General features: G+C 32.3%; 2 protein-coding genes across 3 annotated transcripts in view; both read left to right on the forward strand.

Moving 5' to 3' along the window:
* Nucleotides 1–4,504: 4,504 nt before the first annotated feature.
* Nucleotides 4,505–8,645, forward strand: LOC130614127 (transmembrane protein 198-like). Its single transcript, XM_057435533.1, has 2 exons — nucleotides 4,505–4,738; nucleotides 5,970–8,645. The coding sequence occupies exons 1-2, from the start codon at nucleotides 4,513–4,515 to the stop codon at nucleotides 6,608–6,610; spliced, it is 867 nt and encodes a 288-aa protein (XP_057291516.1). The 5' UTR covers nucleotides 4,505–4,512; the 3' UTR covers nucleotides 6,611–8,645.
* Nucleotides 8,646–8,785: 140 nt separating this feature from the next.
* The window catches only part of LOC130614124 (uncharacterized), a 44,745-nt gene continuing 31,859 nt past the window's right edge, over nucleotides 8,786–21,671 (forward strand). The window contains exons 1-9 of one of the 2 annotated variants that reach the window (XM_057435530.1): nucleotides 8,786–10,646; nucleotides 10,813–10,872; nucleotides 10,961–11,043; nucleotides 12,074–12,233; nucleotides 15,790–15,908; nucleotides 19,506–19,803; nucleotides 19,883–19,988; nucleotides 20,739–20,979; nucleotides 21,162–21,324. In XM_057435530.1, the coding sequence (XP_057291513.1) occupies nucleotides 10,848–10,872; nucleotides 10,961–11,043; nucleotides 12,074–12,233; nucleotides 15,790–15,908; nucleotides 19,506–19,803; nucleotides 19,883–19,988; nucleotides 20,739–20,979; nucleotides 21,162–21,324 (1,195 nt within the window). In that variant the 5' untranslated portion in view covers nucleotides 8,786–10,646; nucleotides 10,813–10,847. The remainder of the gene's footprint in view (nucleotides 10,647–10,812; nucleotides 10,873–10,960; nucleotides 11,044–12,073; nucleotides 12,234–15,789; nucleotides 15,909–19,505; nucleotides 19,804–19,882; nucleotides 19,989–20,738; nucleotides 20,980–21,161; nucleotides 21,325–21,671) is intronic. The other variant, XM_057435529.1, reaches the window with a different exon arrangement.

Here is a 21,671-nt window from a genome sequence, read left to right on the forward strand (position 1 = left end):
ATTCCTCCCAGAATTTTATCTTCTATAAATAACGTTATATCTTCCCCACTATCAGAGCTTACAAATTTATGTTTCTCAACCAGTAAATACCCCTTAATCTTAAAAATGCCAAAGTCATTCCTGTTTTTAAATATAAAGGCTTAAAAATGGATTGCACCAATTATCATCCTATCAGTCTTCTCTCTAATATTGACAAAATATTTGAGAAGCTTTTGTATAAACGTGTTTATAGTTTTCTTGAAAAGTTTAAGGTTTTGTATAGTCATCAATTTGATTTTCGAAAAAATTATTCTACTTCTCACACCCTTATGAACATCTCCCAAATAATTCTTGATGCAATAGATAAAGTACATTATGCTTGTGGTATCTTTATTGACCTGCAGAAGGCCTTTGATACTGTTGATCACAATATTTTACTCAAAAAGCTATCTCATTATGGTATTCGTGGCAAAGCTCTCTTTCTTAAGTCTTATCTTTCTGGGCGTCAACAATTTGTTTTTGTTAACAACACCACATCAGAAAAATTACCTGTGAATCATGGAGTGCCTCAGTACTAGGTCCCCCTCTCTTTTTTATATATATTAATGACCTTCACTCTTCAATTAAGTTCTTAGAAGTGCATCATTTTGCAGATGATACAAATCTTCTTCACACAAATAGTTCTGCTAGAAGTCTAACAAAAAGGTAAATTTTGACCTAAAATTCCTTTGGCAATGGCTTAATGCCAATATGATATCTCTCAATGCTAGTAAAACTGAATACATCATCTTCAAACACAATCAACAAGCCTCTAAATCATCCTGTAAAACTTAAAATTGGTGGGAAAAGAGTTTTTCACAGTGAACACATTAAGCATCCCGGTGTATTGTTAGACTCTAATCTTAGCTGGAACTCTCAAATTAATAAAGTTGCAGTCAAGCTTAAATGTGCCAATGGAGCAATAGCCAAAATTAGACACTTTGTACCACGTGATGTCCTTGTCTTAGTCTATTATGCTATTTTTCATTCTCATCTGTTATATTGTTCTCAAATCTGGGGTCAACCAAGTGCTTCTGTTAAAAGGATTTATACACTTCAAAACTGGGCTATTCGTCTAATGTCTTTAGTCAATAGATACACATCTGCTACCATTCTCTATGGAAATCTTGGTATACTTAAATTTTCTGATACTGTACATATGAATAATGTTCTCCTCCTACATCAAATGTATTATAAAACACTTCCTGATCCTATTTGTTCAACATATGCTATTGACTTCACCCACCCCTGCACCACTCGAGCACAATACAATGGTCTTTTGAAAGTTATCTACTCACTTACCAATCAATTTAGTACTAAATCAATTCGCCATCAATCTATTATTTCATGGAACACCCTCCAAACTCATATGCCTTTTATTAAATTCTTTGATGCCTCATTTATTATGCTCAAAGAGAGCCTCCAAAAACATATTCTTGCAACCTACTATATATAGTTACATGGTTTGTACCACACTCTACATGGTTCTAGATTTTTTTTTTGTCTTTGTAACCTAGCGTTTCCCTAGGCCTGTCCCTGATTGTTCTTGTCCACGGTGACTATCATAACCCTAGCTTCTAGCTTTTTGGTAGCCGCCCCCAACATACTCAGATATAGTTAACATATAGTATATGTATACTAGTATAAATAAAAATGAATTAGTGTTCTAGGCTTTATATATTTACTGGATACTCGTAACTTAGATTGTTGGTAAAAATATATTATTATCTTTCTCTCTCTCTCTTTAGTGTAAGAGACTATTTATTTACAAAAAAAATTATTTTACAATAATAAATCCTCTGTCCTTCAACTTCTTTGACACTCTTGTTGATTTATTTTAGTAACCATATTATTTTCCAAAAAATTACGACGCAATGAGTATGGATGAGTTATGCTTATAAAGCACATGTAGCTAGCTCTCTTCTCATTACAGTTTCGTTTCTTGCTTGTGCTTAATAATGGTTTGTTGCCTTGATGTGCCATAAATATTTAGGAACAGTCATTACCCATTGAAAAATACACAATACTAATAAAATACTTTTTTGTCACATACAGGAAATTTTTGCATGTTGGAACCCCCAAACATCTGTTTATTGGCATGTTTTTATCTAAACAAAAAAACTATAGATTTTTGCATTTATACTTCATTTAATTTTTTTGTGTGTATAGAATAGATTTTACGAGAGATTAGGCAGCAAGATGATATGAAAATTCTTTTATGTAAATCAACTTTTCATAGATATGAAATTGTGTTAATAATTTATGTATGTCTTTTTTGTGTACAGATATGTTTATGAAATATGTTGGCTGTATAAAAAAGCTTATATATTTTCTTATGACTAATTTTCTTGAAAATGTCAATTTTATAAGTAGTATGAATTTTTTATGTTTTCACATTTTTGAATAACTAAAAAACTTCTCTCATTCACACATCAATTTACGGTATGCATATTTTCTCTTAATTATTTTTTTACAATCTACATTATGGTGCAATACCCATGGTTTAATATAAGATTATGATGTTTAATGGTGAGAAAAAATAATTAAAAGGACTTTGGAAATATCATTTAGTTTCATAAAATGTAATTGTCAGCTGTGGCCATAACAAAAACAAAACAAACAAGATGTGAATGATATAAACTTTTTCTTTAGGTGGAGATGTGTGATAACATGCCACACATGCCAATAATTTAAAAATACTATTAATATTATTATGGCAGCACACCTGAAAGCACTTCTAATTACTTCTGTAATTAAAGTGTGATTTGTTACACCTTTCTGTCTCCTAAAAAAAGGTTGTGTATGTATATATTTGAGTTTGAAAATGACTTAACTTTTGTTTTCTGTTCGTAATAACTGTTTATATTTCTCATATTTTAAGGATGTATATAAATGTTTATATATATTTCTAGAGATAAAGAGTGATTGATAAGTTACTTAGAGAAAGAATTGATATAGATAAGATGCAATTTGGTTTTGTTCAAGGGCATGGCACTACAGATGCAATATTTTTACTCAGACAGCTTCAGGAAAACTATTTAGAAAAGAGAAAGAATCTCTATTTTGCCTTTGTAGTTTTAGAGAGAGCTTTTGATAGAGTGCCACAAGTTATTTGGTGGGCTATGAGAAAATTAGGTGTGGATGAGTGGCTAGTTACGATGGTGCAGTCTATGTACAGCAATGCTAGAAGTCGTGTCAGGATTAACGATTCACTTAGTGATGAATTTAGTGTGAATGTTGGTGTACATCAGGGTTCTGTACTTAGTCCCTTGTTGTTTATTCTAGTCTTAGAAGCGCTGTCGATGGAGTTCAGAACAGGTTGTCCATGGGAGTTATTGTATGTAGATGATTTGGTTCTCATAGCAGAGTCAATGGAAGAATTAGTTGAAAAGTTTGAGAAGTGGAAGAAAGGACTAGAAAAAGAAAGGGCTAAAGGTAAACACAGAAAAGTCTAAAGTCATGATTAGTAGCATTGCAGCCAAGTGTGACCTTGTAGTTGGAAAGTGGCCTTGTGGAGTTTGCAGGAAAGGGGTTGGTAGTAACTCAATTTTTTGTCAGACTTGCAAGCATTGGGTACATAAGAAGTGCAGTAGTATTAGTGGAAGGTTAAGAGCTGATATTCAGTTTGTATGCAAGCGTTGCAAAGGTGAGATTATAGAGAATGAAGTGTTTCCAGCTTTAATGATGTACAACAGTGGCTCGTTAGAGATAGTTGAGAACTTCTGTTACTTAGGTGATATGTTGGGCAGTGAAGGGGGTGTTGGAAGAAGTGTTACTTGCAGGATAGGTTCTGCTTGGAAAAAGTTCAGAGAGTTACTTCCTTTGTTGACTAGCAGAGCCCTGTCAATTGAGGTAAAAGGTAGGTTGTATGAGGCCTGTGTAAGAAGTGTTATGTTGTACGGTAGTGAGACATGGGCAGTGAAGCAGGAAGATTTTGCCCGTTTAGAAAGAAATGATATGAGAATGGTTAGGTGGATGTGTAACGCCAGTCTGAGAGACAGAAAGAGTTCAGTTGAGCTAAGAAGCAGGCTAAGTGTCCGTAGAATTAAAGATGTTATCCAGATAAGAAGATTGAATTGGCTGGGGCACTTGGAAAGAACGGAGGAGGATAATTGGGTAAGAATGTGTAGAGACTTGATAGTTCCTGGGGCAAAGCCCAGAGGCAGACCAAGAAAGACTTGGCAGGAGGTTATAAGGACAGACTTGATACAGAGGAAGTTGAGTTTAGATCTAACACAGTCTAGATCAGATTGGAAGAGGGTCATTAATATACCCCGTCCAACCCATGCTAGCATGGAAAACGGACGTTAAGCCGAGAATGATGATGATGATGATGAGATATACTGTATTATACCCTTGTTAACACATAAATAATGTTAAATGCGTTTTAACTACCAGACTTGCAACAATGCAAACCTCAATGCATATAAAGAAAAATCAGGTTTCAAAGTCAGTTATTAATTAATCCAATTTGCTTTTTAGTTAAAAAAAACAATGAATAGAAGAAATTGCATCTATTTTATTGCATTCTTTTTAAACGTTGGGATATTGGTGTCTAAACAACTTCGTGAGCCGACAAAAGAAGAACCCTTCAATTTTGATGTAAAGAACAAGAAAGATGCACCTCTTCCTTCCTGCAGATGGGATTATCAATATGATATTGCAAAATCTGTGTTATCTGGTCTTTGTTTTGCAATGGGTGCTTTTATTTTGATCTTAGGTAAAAAAATATATTGTAATCTTGTCTCTTTTTTTATTTGTTCATTTGTTTAATTTTTTTTCTCTAATTTTTAAGTATCTAAGAATTTAGATTATTTCTGTTATTACCAAGGGACTGGTCTAAAATAAAATTGTTTGGCACATCTATAAGTGAATTCCTATCTGTGCAAAAATACAGGAAAAACCTAGTAAACAAAATGTCAACAAACCATGTCAAGCCATGTAAACGCACAACTCCTGGCTTCTCATTTTGTAAAAATGTGCTTACGTGATCAAATGTGTACACCAGTTGACCATGTTACGCAATTGCGTAGCGTACCTAATGTGCTCCGGGTACTCAATTTTTAAAATAGCTTTTTATTTGTTTACCAACGCATGTGTAAAGGATGTTACCATGCGATGCAGGCTCCAAGGTTAATCTTTGTTGCGCATTCATTTTGCGGTAGAAAAGCGAGGTTGTTTTGAATCCTGAACCATAAACAAGATGATTAAGCGTCTACTGGTATAACCACTCTTAATCTTAACTTCCTTTTCTACATGTCGGAAATAGTATGCATGACTATACTGTCATTTTAATAAATGCTTCCCAGCTGTTTTGTCAAATGAAGAAATTATCTACAATTACATCCTTGATTAAATGTCTGTTCTGCCTGTAAGTGCAGTTTTGCAGTCATGCTTCATCCGTGCTCTGTCGGTGTTCACCTCCGCATTATTTAAGAACTGCTAGCCTGGATTTCTTGTGTAAGACCTGGGGTCATGCAAAAGAGATTTTTGTCTACGTAGTTCTTTTAACTAAGTCAGGAGTCGGTAAATTAGCTAGGATGGTCAGGTTGGCTATGAATAGGCTTGCACGTGGATTAAAAGGACCAAGATTATTCAATAATGCTCAGATCTAAAAGTAATCTGTCAACGGAGGTACGCGGTTCTTCTGTTCCTCACGTAATTCAGGTATAGGCCGTAGGAATGCGATTGCGTACCTCAAAATGAGAAGCCTGAACTCTGTTCGTTCTCCATGTCAGTACTTAAATTTTTAAATCTTTTAGCTATTATTTTTCACCATATTTATTTGACCAAAAAAGGCTGCTGAATTTTGCACAGTTTTTGGATTTTTCAGCAAGATTTTGCACACATATAAAATGTGCGAAAATACTGTTAAATAGTTTTTGCCTGTAAAAAACAGCAACTTATTTCCAAATTGAAATAATAAAAATGTCCTGCAATGTTTTTTTTAGGTTATCGAAGGAGAAAGATTTCTTTTGGTTTCACAGGATTAGCTAGTATCTCCATTCTAACATATATGGTTCTTGCCACTGAAGCTAGGTTCTCATTGCTTGTGAATATCCTCATCTCTGTTGCTACTGGTTTATTTGCAAGTTTGTTTACATTGATGTTACTGTATTGTGGGTACTTTATCACTGGTTTGTTTGCTGGTTTTTGCTTCGGATTTGTGTTTTTACTTGTTTACACAACTTTTATTCCGTTAAATTCAGTGGCGCTGCCATGTGTTATTGTTGCTTTGTTTGGGCTTGTGCAAGTTTTTGTCACCATGTGGTGGAGACACAGGGTATACATTGTGTCCTGCTGCTTGTTTGCTTCTGCTGTTATGGCATCATCAATTGATTACTTTATCGAGGATCTATTCTTGTACCGATACATGGAGATGAAAATATTTTACAACAGAGTTGCAGACCTTTGCTGGTGGTCTTATCTAGCATTTGCTTTGTGGCCATTATTTTTTGTAATTGGTCTTTTGATTCAATGTTTAGTAACTGGAAAAGAGAAGCAAAAGGAAGAATACACATTTATTTACAGGAATCATAGCCGATCAAGACGACGTATGCAAGAAGATCAGAATCAACTAATTAGGATGTGATGCTAAATCGATTTTAATTGCTGATATGTACTATTTCTAAAAAGAAATAGTACTATGTACTATTTCAAGTTAAAGTGAAGCATTTTTAAAGGATATACTGCTAGATTGAGTTTTTACTTCTAGATTGTTGAGCATAGTTAATTGTGATTATAATGTTTTTTTATACAAAGTTGCAACCAAATATCAGAGATTAAATAATCTAAAATTAAGTTGTTTAAATGTAGGAATCACTCCAGAAAAATGTAACTCATTGTGTGGTCAATGGTTGAGAAATTGCTTACTTGAAATGTATTTGAGAAAAGCTTTGAGAAAATGACTTGCACTGGAATTGTTCTTGATTTCACAATTTTTGACAATTGACTTTTTAAGGTACTCTAAGAATAGAATACAAAAATAATGAATTTTTATATTTTCCAGTATAGCTGTTGGTTTGCTTGCTGCCATGTTCCTAAAAATATGAAAATTTTCTTGCAATATTGTGTTGATCATACTCTGCTTGGTATTCTCCAGTATTCTGCGGGAAGTTATTTATATATATATTTTTTGAATCGCTATGCAAACTACTTTAATTCAATAAAAATATTGTGTATCTGTCATTTATTTTTTCTACAAGTAAATGTGGACAAGTTTTCTCCAAAAATTTATTCTTTTACTGTACGCAAGATTTTTTAATTGAATTAAACAGTTAATACATCGCAAACACATTTTTCTGGATAACTGCATTTAAATTGCATAATCTTTACGATTAAAGGCAGAAGAGAATACTGAACTTGCTTTTAGAAATTGGGAGGCTACTTAAATTTTTTTCTTAGGACATGCAAAAATACCTTTTGAAAGAAATACCTTTTGAAATAATTTTCTTTTTATTGTATCTGTTCACTTGTGTTTTATAAAAAACACGATTTTAAGAAATGCAAGGCTCAGGTAATAGGTGCTATAAATGCTAACTCCCAATATTGAGAAAATTAACAGAGCTCTAACTGCAAAGCATTTTAAATGCATAAATCAGCCATCAGGCTATATAACTTTTTGGAAAATCTGTTTTATAGTTTAGATACATAAGGCTGAACCTAAAAAGGGTGTTTCTACAAACAAATGTGTAATACTGTTTTAGAAACAGGCAACTGCTCTACTATTTAGTGTTTTTTATGTAAATATTGGAATTTTAGTATTTGTTATTAAATTGCACAGATTTTCTTTCGCTTTTGTGTATTATTATCTTAACCATAATTTCTGCCAACAGGCAATACATTTTGGTGTTGTCAAGAATGTTTCAAAAGGCTTAAATATATATATAATAAAAAATATAGTAAAATTTAAAAACTTGTAAAAGAGAAAATATGGTACAAGATAATAATGTTTGTTCTATTTCTGGTTATGTTAGTTTTAAGTGCTCACTATTTACAACAGATTTTTATTTACTAAGATACTTTGTTAATTCTTAGAAGGTTGTAATTAATGACAATTTTAATTACTTTCAATTAATGTAAGTAAAATTGAAAGCAAGAAAAGCATTGAATTTTATTGTGCTATAAATATATTTATATTTGTTTAGTTAAAATTTGGTTTTGTATTTATTTAGAGGAGTGTTGTGAATTTTTTATGGTGAAATATTTCTTGGTTCTATTTTGTTTTGCACACTGTTTTCTTATTACGGATAACTGGAACTTTGAAGAGTTGTGCATGTATCAAGATCTGTGAAACAGGTGATATGCTAAACCTAGACCAGATTTACTTCTAGCCAGTGTGGGGTAAATTTGTTTAACATAGAATAACAGAACAACTTAACTAACTTAAAATATAAAATCACTCTGTAAAATATTTGTTCAGACCCATGACACACACTTCTTTCGCAAGATGTATAGTTTCCATTTTTTCAGAAGGTAATATTTAATGACTATTGCACTATATTTTTATTTTTATTTGACTTTATAATTTTTTTATTCAAAAGAGAAAAGCATGTAAGGAGTATGTAGTTGTCATTCATGACATATGTGTATATTTTATTTCAACTGTAATCCAAAACCAAAATTGATTTACTTGTTTCTTAGGATTGTAGCAGTCTAGTAGGTGGGGGTTGATGCCACACACCTGTTGCAGAACCTTTGTTGGTCATGATAATTATGGAAGTTACTTGTATGGAGAATGCATTATTACCCAATTTAGGAGGTTAAAATCTCAAGATTTCTACCCTGCACCTCCCTCGAATTTGGGTATCTGCTACAACCCTGATTGTTGTGGTTTCCCCTGTTTGTGTCAAAAAGCAAAAACTGACTTTCAACTAATATACATTAGTGAAAAAGAACATTATTTTGTTTGTTATTATAGGAGCAAAGTTCTATATACCAGCGTGTATTAAGGTATAAGGAGCCTCCAGACCCTGTTAATGGGTTTTGCTTGTTGAGGGATGGGTGGGGTCAGCAACAAAATAAATCTATTAAGATTTTGGAAATTCAGTACAGTTATCCAGATTTTCCAAATTACCCCCAAAAAATATATGTATGGACATTTTGCAGCCTACATTTTTTTGTGTATGTTGTTGATAATTATATTACGTCTTATTTAAAATGACATGTTATAAATTAACACCTGAATTTTTTAAAAAGGTTCAACGTGATCTTATCTTCATAATTAGAGGTGAACATTTTTTTTTCTACAGTATCCCTTGTGTTAACAGTTTTATTTGTGTTAATGCTTCATTTAAATTGTAAACTTGCAATCTTGTATTGCTAAACTGTTCAAGTCCTTTTATAATATGAGTTTTCAACTACATGATGTAATATGTTTCATTTATTTATTTTAGGATGGGACTTCTTAAAGAATATATTTTCTTTTAGATATCAGTTTTATTTCAATACCCACCAATCACTTCCTGTGATCAAATTCGTTAGAGTTTTCAAAATAATTATATTTTTTTTCATTGTTTTGACTGAAAAAAAAATTTCCAATGAAGTAGAAGCAAACATTTGAGATGTTACTTGTATTTTTTATTGTCTTTTTAAAAGTGAACCAGACCTTTTTACTAAAGCTAACTTTTTTTATAACTTTTTTAATTTAATTTTTCTAAATTTTTTGAGCTAGCCTGTGAAATTTTATTCTAAAAAAAGACCTAGTAAGTTTGAATTCACATATCGTTTCCAGTCTCTTCTTATTCACATTATAGATGAATTCGGTTATATACAGGTGTGTTGATGTCTCTTGGCTGGGATTCTGGCCACCAACAATTTCAAGTTTGTTATTAATAATGGATGGATGAGAAAATGTCAAAAGCACTAAGATACAAATGAATGTACAGTGTTGCTGCGCCACCTCAAAACCTTATTTATCCTCCAATTTTCTCCAAGAGTAGACTTTCGAACAAATTTTTTCTCAAATCTCCTCAATTTATCTGTTATGGTTAGCCAATATTATTATTTTCAAAATGCATAAAGTGCTACAAAAATAATTTGTTTTTTACTTGTAGTGTTACCTTTAAAACCTTCCTAATTACTCTAGAAAAATATAAAATTTTATTATTTTTGTTTTTATGTTACCCTCATCTTCACAAAAAAGCTTGAAAAATCTTACACAAAGTAGGTGTAGGTTGCACAGCTATAACATGATCACTATGTTAAAAAAAGACAGTTTCAACTTCAGAAGAACAAGGATTGATTGTGCTCTAATCAAAAGGTTAGGTTTCTTTTTTACTTTTCTGGGAGTGTTCTTGAATGTAACAAAGTTCAAAAGATATTTTAATAATTAATTTTCATTTTGTTTTTTATATATTAGTTGATAACCCTCTAAGAAAGTTGTCAATTGTTTAAACTAAAACAGAAAAAGTTGTCATTGTTGCCCAGTTACAATTTTTTATAAATATTTTATTTACTCCAGTGGAGGTAGCAGGTTGTCTCATTGTTATGAAAAGAATTAACAATTTTATATTCTTCCTATAATTCATCAACTTTAAGATTCAAGAGTTCTAGGTTACCATATTGTTGATTTTTGTACTTTTTTCTAAAAAAATAAAAATTATTTAGTGTTGACCTGTAACAAAAATGTGTGTATTTTTCATTTTCATTTTTTTAATTAAACAAAATTGTATTAAAAAGATTTATTAATTCTGTATGATGTATTTATGTGATTAAGTCATTTCTTTTATATTTTTTATATAAGTTTTTTTTTTTTTTTTTTTTGTTAAATGTAATTTTCCTTTATTTTTTTAGGCCTTGCAATTAGCTTGAACAAACTGGTGTTGCGAATGATGAATTGTAAAGTGAAAAAAGGTATTTTTAATAATCAAGCAAGCAGCGACCGACTGTGGGTATTTCCGCTTACAACTAAAATCATAATTATATGTATTTTTTTATTTAGTATTTTTTTGGGGTGTTGTAGTCACACTTGTGTGTTGCAATGATGCGCAAACATTTATGGCAGAAGTTGTTGGCAATGGATTGGTATTTATTTTTTTGTAGTTTTTCCTTATTGAGATTTGATTTGATGGCTTTAAAATGCTAACACCTTTTGCTAGACCATTTCTTAATTGAATGAAATTTTGACCAGTTGATTACAATAGAATTGTTAGTTTTTTTAACTACAACTTGAATTGGTCAAAACCTACGGCATCTAGCATCTATATTGTAATACTTAATGTCTGACTCTGAGTTGGTTTAAAAACTGCGTGTTTTGTATTGGAGAGCAACAATTATTGCAACTATAATCACAGTGTTAAGGACCTTTTAAGTAAATTCCATTACTCTTTATGTTGGATGCATAAAATAGCATGTGAAATTTTCCACAGGCTATTTATGCATCCACCTTCAATAAACTTTTCGTATAAGTTTTGTGCTTCGGAGAATTAATTGATTTGAATTTTTTTCTTTATAAGAAACTTAATGACGGACCTAATTTCAAACATTCTACCTGCATATGTTTTGTAATCAGCTACTTAGACGACGATTTAATTTAATATAAAACAAAACAACAAAGCTTACAAAATAAACGTGCTTTTGATGCTAAAATTACTTTCCTCTACTTCGTTTTAAAATATATATTATGAAAGACCAAGATTTAGTTGATAAGAGTTACGATTTTTTATCAGTATAATACAATTCTGATACATATTTTTTTTTTCTAGTTCCAAAACATTTGAATAGTCTGACCTGGATTTTAATAAAAAAAACAACTAAAACCAAAATGTGAGCATTAAAAATTGAATCTAATTTAAAATAATACCACTTTAACTATTTTACTCTAATGGTTTTTGTTGCCTCCTTTCATTAATGAGTATATTCATCTGATTAATTTTAGATAAATTGTTCCATTTCTTAGCATATTGAGTTTTTTGACAATGCAACAATTAGTTGTCAATCATACTTTCCTTAATGTTGACCAACTCTCAGAATTTGTGCTTTGTCAAAAAGCTATCTTCTTGCTGGGAAATTCTTTTAGTATATTTTGCAGTGTCTTTTGATGTTTTTATTTAAGGTGCAACTTACTTTTGATAACTCTGTTGGAGGAGGTGTAGGAACAGAAGTGATCGTGAAAGAGAATGGGGAATTGGAAAGGGGAACAGTGGGATTGTTTAGAGATATGAGCTATGTTATTCAGGATGTAATGGTTTTTCTTGTGGAAATAAATGCTGAAGGTTTAAGTTATTATTTTTATTTTTTCTGTCTTGATTCTGATAAAAATAACTATTAAAATAAATTAGTAGAAAGCAATGCAAACTAATGCTTCAAAGCACAGGGGCGAATTTAGGTTTTTTTTGACTGGTGTAAAATAGTCTCTAAGAGGCTTATTTTCTTGTCAGGGCATAAAAACAGCTGGCAGTTTGGAGGGCGTATTGAACCTCCGCCCAACTAGACCACCATCGTTTAACGTTGATGGTCAAAACAACTTGAAAATTAAACCCCGAAGTCATTGTTAAACTGCTTAAATTCTCGTTTTTACTTAAGTCATGTAAATTTAACTTTTTTTTTTATTTAAATTAAGTATTACAGTTATGTCTTAAATAATACATAAAGCCTTGGGCAGAGTTGTGTTTCTTCAGCGTTCAGGTATAATAGACGCATATTTGGTACCACTATACTCATTTTTTGTCATTGCAGCTAAAAAATAAAAACACATTTCTGAATGTTGGAAGCGTTTGTGGCATTTTCTTTACAAAAATGCGAAATCAAAGATAAAAAAGGCATTGTTTATCAAATTATTCATAGTTAATTCTGTTACTAAATTGTTTTTAAACCAAAGCTTGATTTCATTTCATGATAATTTAAACCAATTAAAGTATTTCAAAATTATAACAAAAAATTTAATGTGCGTGTGAGGCGAAATAAATAAACTCTATTTGAAAACAAAGTTAATTTTAATTAAAAACTTTAAAAAATCACTGAAATCCTGTAAAACTAATAATAATAAACTAATAATTTGCTTAACCTGTTCAGTATAGAATGTTGAACATTAAGTATGGCACTTACGGTAATTGTTAATGATGACAGCTATATGTTTGATTGTACCGTCACACTTGTGGTTGGACTGCTATACTTCTCAACAGGACTTGAATATACGGTAAACACTATATCAAAGCACAACGAGCAATGTTGTAAGGCAATTTTTATATCGAATAAATGGAACGCTAAACACCACGATTAACACGACGCAGTATTTGGAACACAATATGTAACACAACACGTTTCTTTGTAACTAGCCGGAACGGCAAACACAATTTCTCTGGAATGCAACTGCAACACAGTGACAGTTTCTACTTTTAAACACAATTCATTGAATCACATATCACAATAAACACAAACACCGGACGTCCACATTTTATTTGTTCTACACTGAATTGAGAATAACATGGAAGATGTAAACAAACTTGATAAAAATGTTATAAGCTTGGTCCTTATTGAAAATGTCAAAAATTTTTAGTTTTGTGGACAGTAGTTCTAAAGATAAACGCTAGAATTAGGTAAACAAAAACAAAACAACCTGAAATTGCATATAGCTAAATTTTCCAAAATAATGAATTGAATGTTGCTCTTCTTAATCCAATGTAATCAGTTTATATTTTTTCCATTGTCTCTCACTTCACTATTAGCTCTACCAAGAGCTAGCTAAGAAAAAATCCAAATTGCGTTGTAAAAATACAATACAAAAATATTGCGAAATAATGTAAACAAACATATACCAATCAAATTTAAAAGTTTGCAACGACGCTTAACAAGGTTCACAAAGATTACACTTCTTCTTGGAGGCTTTGTTTTAAAGTTCACATGATTCTTACATGCATGGTAGTCCTGGGTCGTTTTGCCGTACAGTTTGCATTTTAAACTATTGCCTACACCAGAGAAATACACCAGAGAGTTTTTGTCCAGCCAAATGGGAAGCTTAAACCAGCACAACTGGTGTAAATAGTGAAGCTGGCACAGACACTGAAAAACAAATATTTTACAGGACAAAAAAACAGCAATTTGTATTTTCTGACAGAAACAAGACCATCGAATCTGGGCACTAAGAGTGCGGGAACTCTGAAAACCAGTTTTATACACCATGGGCATGTGCACGGGTGTTATCCTGCTATGTTCTGACTTCAGGTGTAATCATCATCATCATCATCATCATCATCATCATCATCATCGCCATCGCCATCATCATCATCATTGTTTATGTTAGATCTTGATTGTGTTAGATCTAAATTCAGCTTCCTCTGTATAAGTCTGTCCTTATAACCTCCTGTCAAGTCTTTCTCAGTTTGCCTCTGGGCTTTGCCCAAGGAACTATCATGCCTCTACACTTTCTTACCCAATTATCCTCCTCCATTCTTTCAAAGTGCCCCAGCCAATTCAATTTTCTTATCTGGATAATATCTTTAATTCTATGGATACTTAGCCTGCTTCTTAGCTCATCTGAACTCTTTCTGTCTCTCAGACAGAAAGAGTTCAATTCATCACTAAGGGAATCGTTAATCCTGATACGACTTCTAGCATTGCTGTACATAGACTTTACCATTGTAACTAGCCACTCATCCACACCTAATTTTCTCATAGCCCACCAAATAACTTTATGTGGCACTCTATCAAAAGCTTTTTCAAAATCTACAAAGGCAAAATAGAGATTCTTTCTCTTTCCTAAATACTTTTCCTGAAGCTGTCTGAGTAAAAATATTACATCTGTAGTGCCACGCCCTGGAACATACCAAATCTTATCTTTCTCTGAGTAACTTATCAATCACTCTTTCAATAACTTTTATTACTTGATCAACCAACTTCAAACCTCCATAGTTACCTCTTTTTAATGCATCACCCTTGCCCTTAAAACAATTCACTATTACACTCGACTGCCACTCACTCGGAATAGCACCATCCTTTATAATCTGGTTAGCAAGACTTGTAATAAGCTCAACTCCAATATATCCAGATGCTTTTACTATCTCTGTAACAATACCTGATACTCCTGCAGCCTTGCCAATCTTCAATTTCCTAATAGCCTCCACTACCCATTCTGTCTTGATCTGCATAGCTGGCCCTTCTACAACTTCATCATCAGACAAATTATCCTCATCCTAATCAAACTCAGTGTTAAGCAACCTCTGATAATAATAATTCTTCCAAGCTACCCTTTTCTGGAGACAAATTTTTACTTGTATATTTACACCAGTACTCAATAGCTAAATCCGCCCCTGAAGCAATTCTTTGTTGAGAACAGGATTGAATCTACAGTTGTCTAGTTGAGCAATTGCTGTGCATATACATAAGGCTCCTTTCACTGGCCCCTTCCTTATAACAATACTAATAGGAACTGAATAGGCCATCCTAGGTAAGTAATTTTAATACTTCAAATAATACTTCAAAAAATAATCCTTTAACTTTCAAATGCAAAATTTCCCTACCAAGATCAATTGGCAAGATACAAGACCTCCATATTTGCAACTTTGTATTTTATTCCAGCAGGTAAAAATATTCAGGGCTTTCCAGGTTAATTATTGCCATAGTCATATTATCTCTAAATTATAGGATAGCTAAAAATGTTGTTGCAAGCAAGAAACTTTGATCAGACATGCCTACCTCAGTAATTTTTTACAAAATGTTTTTGGTGTTATAAATCAAAGTGAAATATCTTTTTAAGGTCTATTATTGTTAGTGTTAAGATAAACTATACGTATATATTTCTAGTGCAATAACCACTTTAATTTTTCTTTTTAGAAGGTGAACATCCCTTCAGTTTTATGATGATATATCATGACAAGTCATATGTACAGGCTGTGACACTGCACACAACGGGTGATGTAATGGATGGCACCGCTTGCCAAGAAATACAAATAGTACAAAGTTTTAACCTCTACTAACATTTAAATTGATATTTCCCCAAGTCTGCATACTGTAAATGATTGATTATAAGCCCTGGGCATTCATTTAAATTGTCAAAAATCTAAGGGAGCGTTTATTTAGGAGAGGCGTTTAGTTAAGAGGGGTGTTTTTTCAAAATGCACAAGTTTAGGAAACAAAACTTTCTTTTCTAAAATTATATTACGAGAAATCATATTGCAGGCAGACAATGCTTGAGTGATACATTTCAATGTCATTGTCAATATCATCATCTTTATCTATTTTGTTTAATTCCTGCGCAGCATCTTCCTTGTTGGAACTTGTGATAAAAAGAGACAAGCTTCTAACTTGCAAAAAAGACGACCGATCAGAAGCTTTGGAGCTGTTGGCATTTACAAAATGAAGTTTTCATAGGACATGTTTTAATAGAACTGTTGTGGCTAATTTCTCAATTCCTGAAATGTTTTTAATTCAAAGTATAGGGAAAGAGAAAACAGGAAAGTGTTAAGCCACAGGCTGCAAGAAATGAAAGAGAAATGCAGCCATTTTGAAAAGCATTTTAAGAAAAACAAGATTTAAAATTTTAAACTTCTATTGGATATAAATACAGCATTTTCATAACAATAAGCAAAATCCCTTTCTCCCTCTTTGCATGGCTTATAAGAGAGGGGCAAAACCTCACCTCACCTTTAAAATTTACTCTTTTTAGAAAAGGGGGCGTGTTTATTTGAAATAGGCATTTATTTACAGAATCAACTTCTATACATTCAATCAAAATGGGCATTTAGTTAGACGAGGACGTTTAATTGATCATTTATAGTACTTGTTTTTTATAGTTTTGTTATTTTTCTTACACACGGCAATATTGGAACACTTAAATGTTTCCTGAATTAAATTGCTGTTTATGCCATTTACCAATCCTATGAACTGTTTATAGTGATTCTTAAATACGTATGATAAGCTTATTATTTCAGTTTAAACTATAAAAGAATAAACTGAAGTATTCTTAAATCAACTCAAAATGCATAAACTTAACTTGGCATATATTCTTTGTTTTCTCCAGACACACTAAAATGCTAAGGAGAGAGATAAGTTTCTTACCATTACTTGCACTATTACTTGCATGGTAGGTTCAGCTTGAAATGTGTTCAGAAAGGTTCTTCCTTTGTTGACTAGCAGTCTGGTCAAATGAGTTAAAGTAAGGTTGTATGAGTCCTGTGTAAGTGTTGTTATGTTGTATGGTAGTGAGACATGGGCAGAAAACCAGGCAGGTCTTGACTAATTAAAAAGGAATGATATGAGAATGGTTAGGTGGATGTGTAACAACAGTCTAGGGAGGCAAGCTAGCTATCTGTAGCATTAAAGATGTTATCCGGGTAAAAAGATTGAGTTGGTTGGGACCCGTGGAAAGAATGGAGGAGGATAATTAGGTAAGAAACTGTTAACACTTAAAGTTCAAACCCAGAGGTAGACTGAGAAAGACTTTGCAGAGAATAATTAGAACAAACTTGATTCAGAGAAATTTGAGTTTGTAACACAGTCTAGATCAGTTTGGACAAATGTTATTATTACACCACGTCCAACCCATGTAAGCATGAAAAATGGACGTTAAGCCAAGAATGATGATGATGACTATCTCCTTGACCTTACACATTGTGTCTCTTTTGCCACTTTTATCCTTAAATGTGCACAAATTCAAAAAAATTAAGCACAAGGAGGAACTCCTTCTTGGCACCTAGTAAAATAAACAACACATCTTTTTCAACTCCAATCCACGCACCCTTTTCGCCAGTTAGATTCAATCACTTGGAAATTATAAATTCACAGTCAATATTTATCAATTTATGAAGTGAATCAAATTTCGTGTTCTTGTAACGTAAGATAAGAAAGGATACAAGAAAGCATTTTGTAATCTCATGGTTTCATATAATATATTATATAATATAACTAGGGCTCTGTTGTCGTATCAGAATTTAGATTATTCTGGATGAACTTGCTGATATTAAGTGTGGAGGGACGGAGTTTACTGGTGTTGGTAATGGAAATGTTAGAATGCAAGTGTGCTGGATTTCAGTGCACTGAACATAAGTGTTGATAAGAGTGTTGCAGATATGCTAGATGAAGCTGCGGGTAAGCTAGATGAAGCTGTAGGGTGTTGTACTGAATAGCAGTTTCAAGTTTTCGACCTAAGAAAATGCTTAAAATCCTTTTTTTGTCCGGATGAAGCTTGCCCTATATTCAATATTGTTTACTCATCAGGCATCTTAGTGACGTGTACATGTATACATGTGCATATATACATGTCTTTTTTTTGTTTTAAAAGCGTAAACTATTTATACATTTAGCTGTTAGTTTGCATAATGTTACATTTACTGTTATCACAAAGATTTTAAGCTAGAAGTTGTAGGTCTCCAACAATCTTCATTAAAGCCTGTGCAACACTTGTTGTGCAACTGTTAAAAATTATATACAACAGCATTTGTTGTGGAACATCTCTTGTGTCGCTTTGACAACATTTGTTGTGCGACATCTCTTGTATCGCTTTGTTTTACAAGATGTGCTTTCAAGAGAATTGTAAGGGCAACTGTTTTACAAAACTTTCTTAACAATTTTTATGAAACTGAGCTTGACTGCTACCATGAGAAAAATTGGTCCTAGTTTTCCTTTTTATGTCAAATAAATCTTGAAATGTTGCGGGGTTTTTTAAATTACATATAATTTCCTTTCCACAACATTAAAAGGCTTTTCTAGTTATCCCTACCTCTTTTCCACAATGTTTTCTTACATTATTAGTGCTACTAATGAGCAGATGTATCTTAGATAACAACAGCAATCATCAGCAATCATGTTATTGCACAGGAAAAAGGCTCATAGCAATAGGGTTTGTAATTTACAGCACTGAATAGTAGTCCTAAAGAGTTTAGTAATAAATTCGATTTAGGTTTATTATTTTAGTTTGGGTATGTTCAAGTTAAGTTTACTTATGTGCATTTTGAGTTTATTTTATAATGTATTTTTGTTCATTCACATGCATTTTAAGCATTTTTTACATGACAGGGGGCTTGCCGGAATGATTTGGTCAAGATGTTTTTTCTTTCAATTAAAATATGCAGAAATTATCTATTTGTCCTGGACAGTGTGTTTAGAGGGAAAACGTCCTGTCTGATCAAGGATCCCACTTAGCTGGGGCAGGTCAAAATTATCCCGGGACAAAAATAATCTGTATAAACGTAACATGATTTTTGGTATAATTATTGATAAGAGCCAGTGTCTGGCAAAAATCCCTTCTCTGGAGTCATGTCATCGTGACTCATGTACACAGCCCCTAAGTTTGTCTATATGCAGTTTAGTTTAAGTGCAATAATAATGTGATGTATCTGTATTTATTGACTAAAATAGATTTTACCTCTTAAATATATATTTTTAAATACAATAAATTGAAAGAACAGATGGCATAAAATGCTATGCTTATGTTTTCAATAAGCCAAATAATGAAGAATTAAATGTTTTTTTTACCTAAATTAAAATCCTGAAAATCAACATAATCCGGCCCTTGTAAAAATGTAACTGAGGATATTGTTTACTCATTTCAGGTGCCTGCTTCTCTTACCCACTCACTTATTCGAGGTTATGCTTTATTTTCTAATGACTCAAAGCCACCTGCAAGCACAACTATCGAAATGGCGCCATTAAATGGTTCACTGTTTGCGAATGAGATTAAACAGTTAGATGTTAGAAATGTGGAACTTGGAACTGATAATGTTACTTACATTCCATTCTTGTTTAATCTGACAAATGTTTTGACACAATATTATTTTGTGCAGTTTACCTGTATTGAAAGTGAGGTGCAAAAAGTCAGCTATGTGAAAGAACAAGATGTATTTTTTAAAGGTAAACTCACTCATCTACATTTGTAATTTGATCTTTTTTAAGAATTATTAATACATGTTGTTTTACCATGCTGTTGTAGAAATTGTTAACGTTTACGCTGACTCCCAAGAACTACCTTATTTTTCATTTGTTGGTGGAAAAAATGTGGATTTCAGAATCGATATTAAGACAATCCTACACTTAAAGTATGTTTTTCTTAAGTTGCATGTTGCAGTGTTTTAATAATTTTGATTAATGATTTTGTTACCAGTAATAAAATTTTACATACTTGGGTTATGAAAAAGTCAACACAAATACTGCTGCTAGTTTTATTAATAGGCTGTGGAACAATCCACTTAGGTAGGCAAAATATGGATTATTTATTGATGATGTTGAACATTTTGATGACGTCAGTTATATGCCAAAAAAGGTTAAAACGTTTATTAAAGTAATTTATATAATCATGTCGGTTCCGAAACCGGTGAGTTGACTCACCTTTAGGAAATCTGTCTCAGTGTGATCCTAGGTGGTCTCTAGTTACCCTCGCAGGAGATGTCAGTTATTTCCACCTGTTTTAAAGTTATTTGGTGTTAAAGTGCAATGCAATGGCTATCTTGAAATTAATACCCGTATTCTGCCTGTTTGTGCACAAGAACAAAGCTATGCTACAGGTACACCACATGGCAATTACCATATGTGTTTATCCTCTTCGTTGAGACTGGTGAATTTCCTTGATATTGAAAGGACCGTCTACCTTGTGGATTTTTTCTAATGCTAACAATCCCCTTTGTAGTGAATGTGAATGTGAATGTCAAGATTTTTCAAGAAATTATAGTTTCATAGGTGTTCTTTTGTAGGCTTTTTAAGGAAAATTACAATCCACTTTGTAGAAGGCAGACAGACACAGTTTTTATAATAAGAATTTTTAATTGTTTTACAAAATGTTATACTTTTAGGAATCCGGTTGTTAAATTTATTTACAATGATGCTGGAGTTTTTTCTGCTAAACTCACCAACTACACAAACAATTTCCAATATACCCTTCCTGTTGGCGAACTTAGAATTTTTGTACTAGAGGAATCAACTAAACCACAAATGTACCTGGAACACTATAAATTTACAACTGATATTCCCAGAAATATTGGTGTAATTTCTCCAGTTCATGAACACATATCCGTGTCAGACGAGTCCCGAATGGTGTGTATATGCTTGCATGTTATTTTTTTTCTAAATCAATGACGGCATCTAATAAAGTCTTTATAAATGACAGAGGCATCCTTTTTCACAATGACAAAAATATCAATAATCATTATCGAAACATGATAACAGATTTTACAGTTTTTAATCATTTGTTCAAAATTTTACTCATTAAATTTTAGAATTTCTTTTTTGAATGGACCTTATCTGAAGGACAGGGTGTTTCGTTTCGTTTGGAAGAAACCTCATTGATTGGTATTCTAAATGAAACAATTTTAACCGACATTGATGTTAATGATTTGTTCGTAATGCAAGTCAATTTATCAGCTCCAATTGAAATTAATGGTAAGTACTAGCTTTTCCTATTTTCTTTCCCACTAAACCTTGTTCTTGGGAGGCAACGTCTCATTATTGTTTTTAAATGAATTTAACGTTTTACTAGGAATGCTGGATTTGCTAGGAATATGTGCGATTATAAAAAGTTACAAAATACTCTGGCTGTTTTTTTGGGAAATATTCACAAATTACTTTAGTACAATCTTGTTTATAACTTTAGCTTTGCATCTAAAAGGCTGTAGTTCTATTGTGGTAGATTTGTGGAACTTTAGAACATGTGCTATGCTTATGTCACCAAATATTATTACCAGATATTCAGAGTTTCAGATATAACCAAATAACCTAAGAGCCTAAGT

This window comes from Hydractinia symbiolongicarpus, chromosome 11 (genome assembly GCF_029227915.1).
Source record: "Hydractinia symbiolongicarpus strain clone_291-10 chromosome 11, HSymV2.1, whole genome shotgun sequence".
Lineage (NCBI taxonomy): Eukaryota > Metazoa > Cnidaria > Hydrozoa > Anthoathecata > Hydractiniidae > Hydractinia > Hydractinia symbiolongicarpus.

Excerpts from the sequence above, each read along its gene's own strand:
- LOC130614127 (XM_057435533.1), top strand. The coding sequence starts at position 4,513 with ATGAATAGAAGAAATTGCATCTATTTTATTGCATTCTTTTTAAACGTT. Across the intron at positions 4,739-5,969 it reads TGCTTTTATTTTGATCTTAG|GTTATCGAAGGAGAAAGATT; the intron begins GTAAAAAAATAT and ends TGTTTTTTTTAG.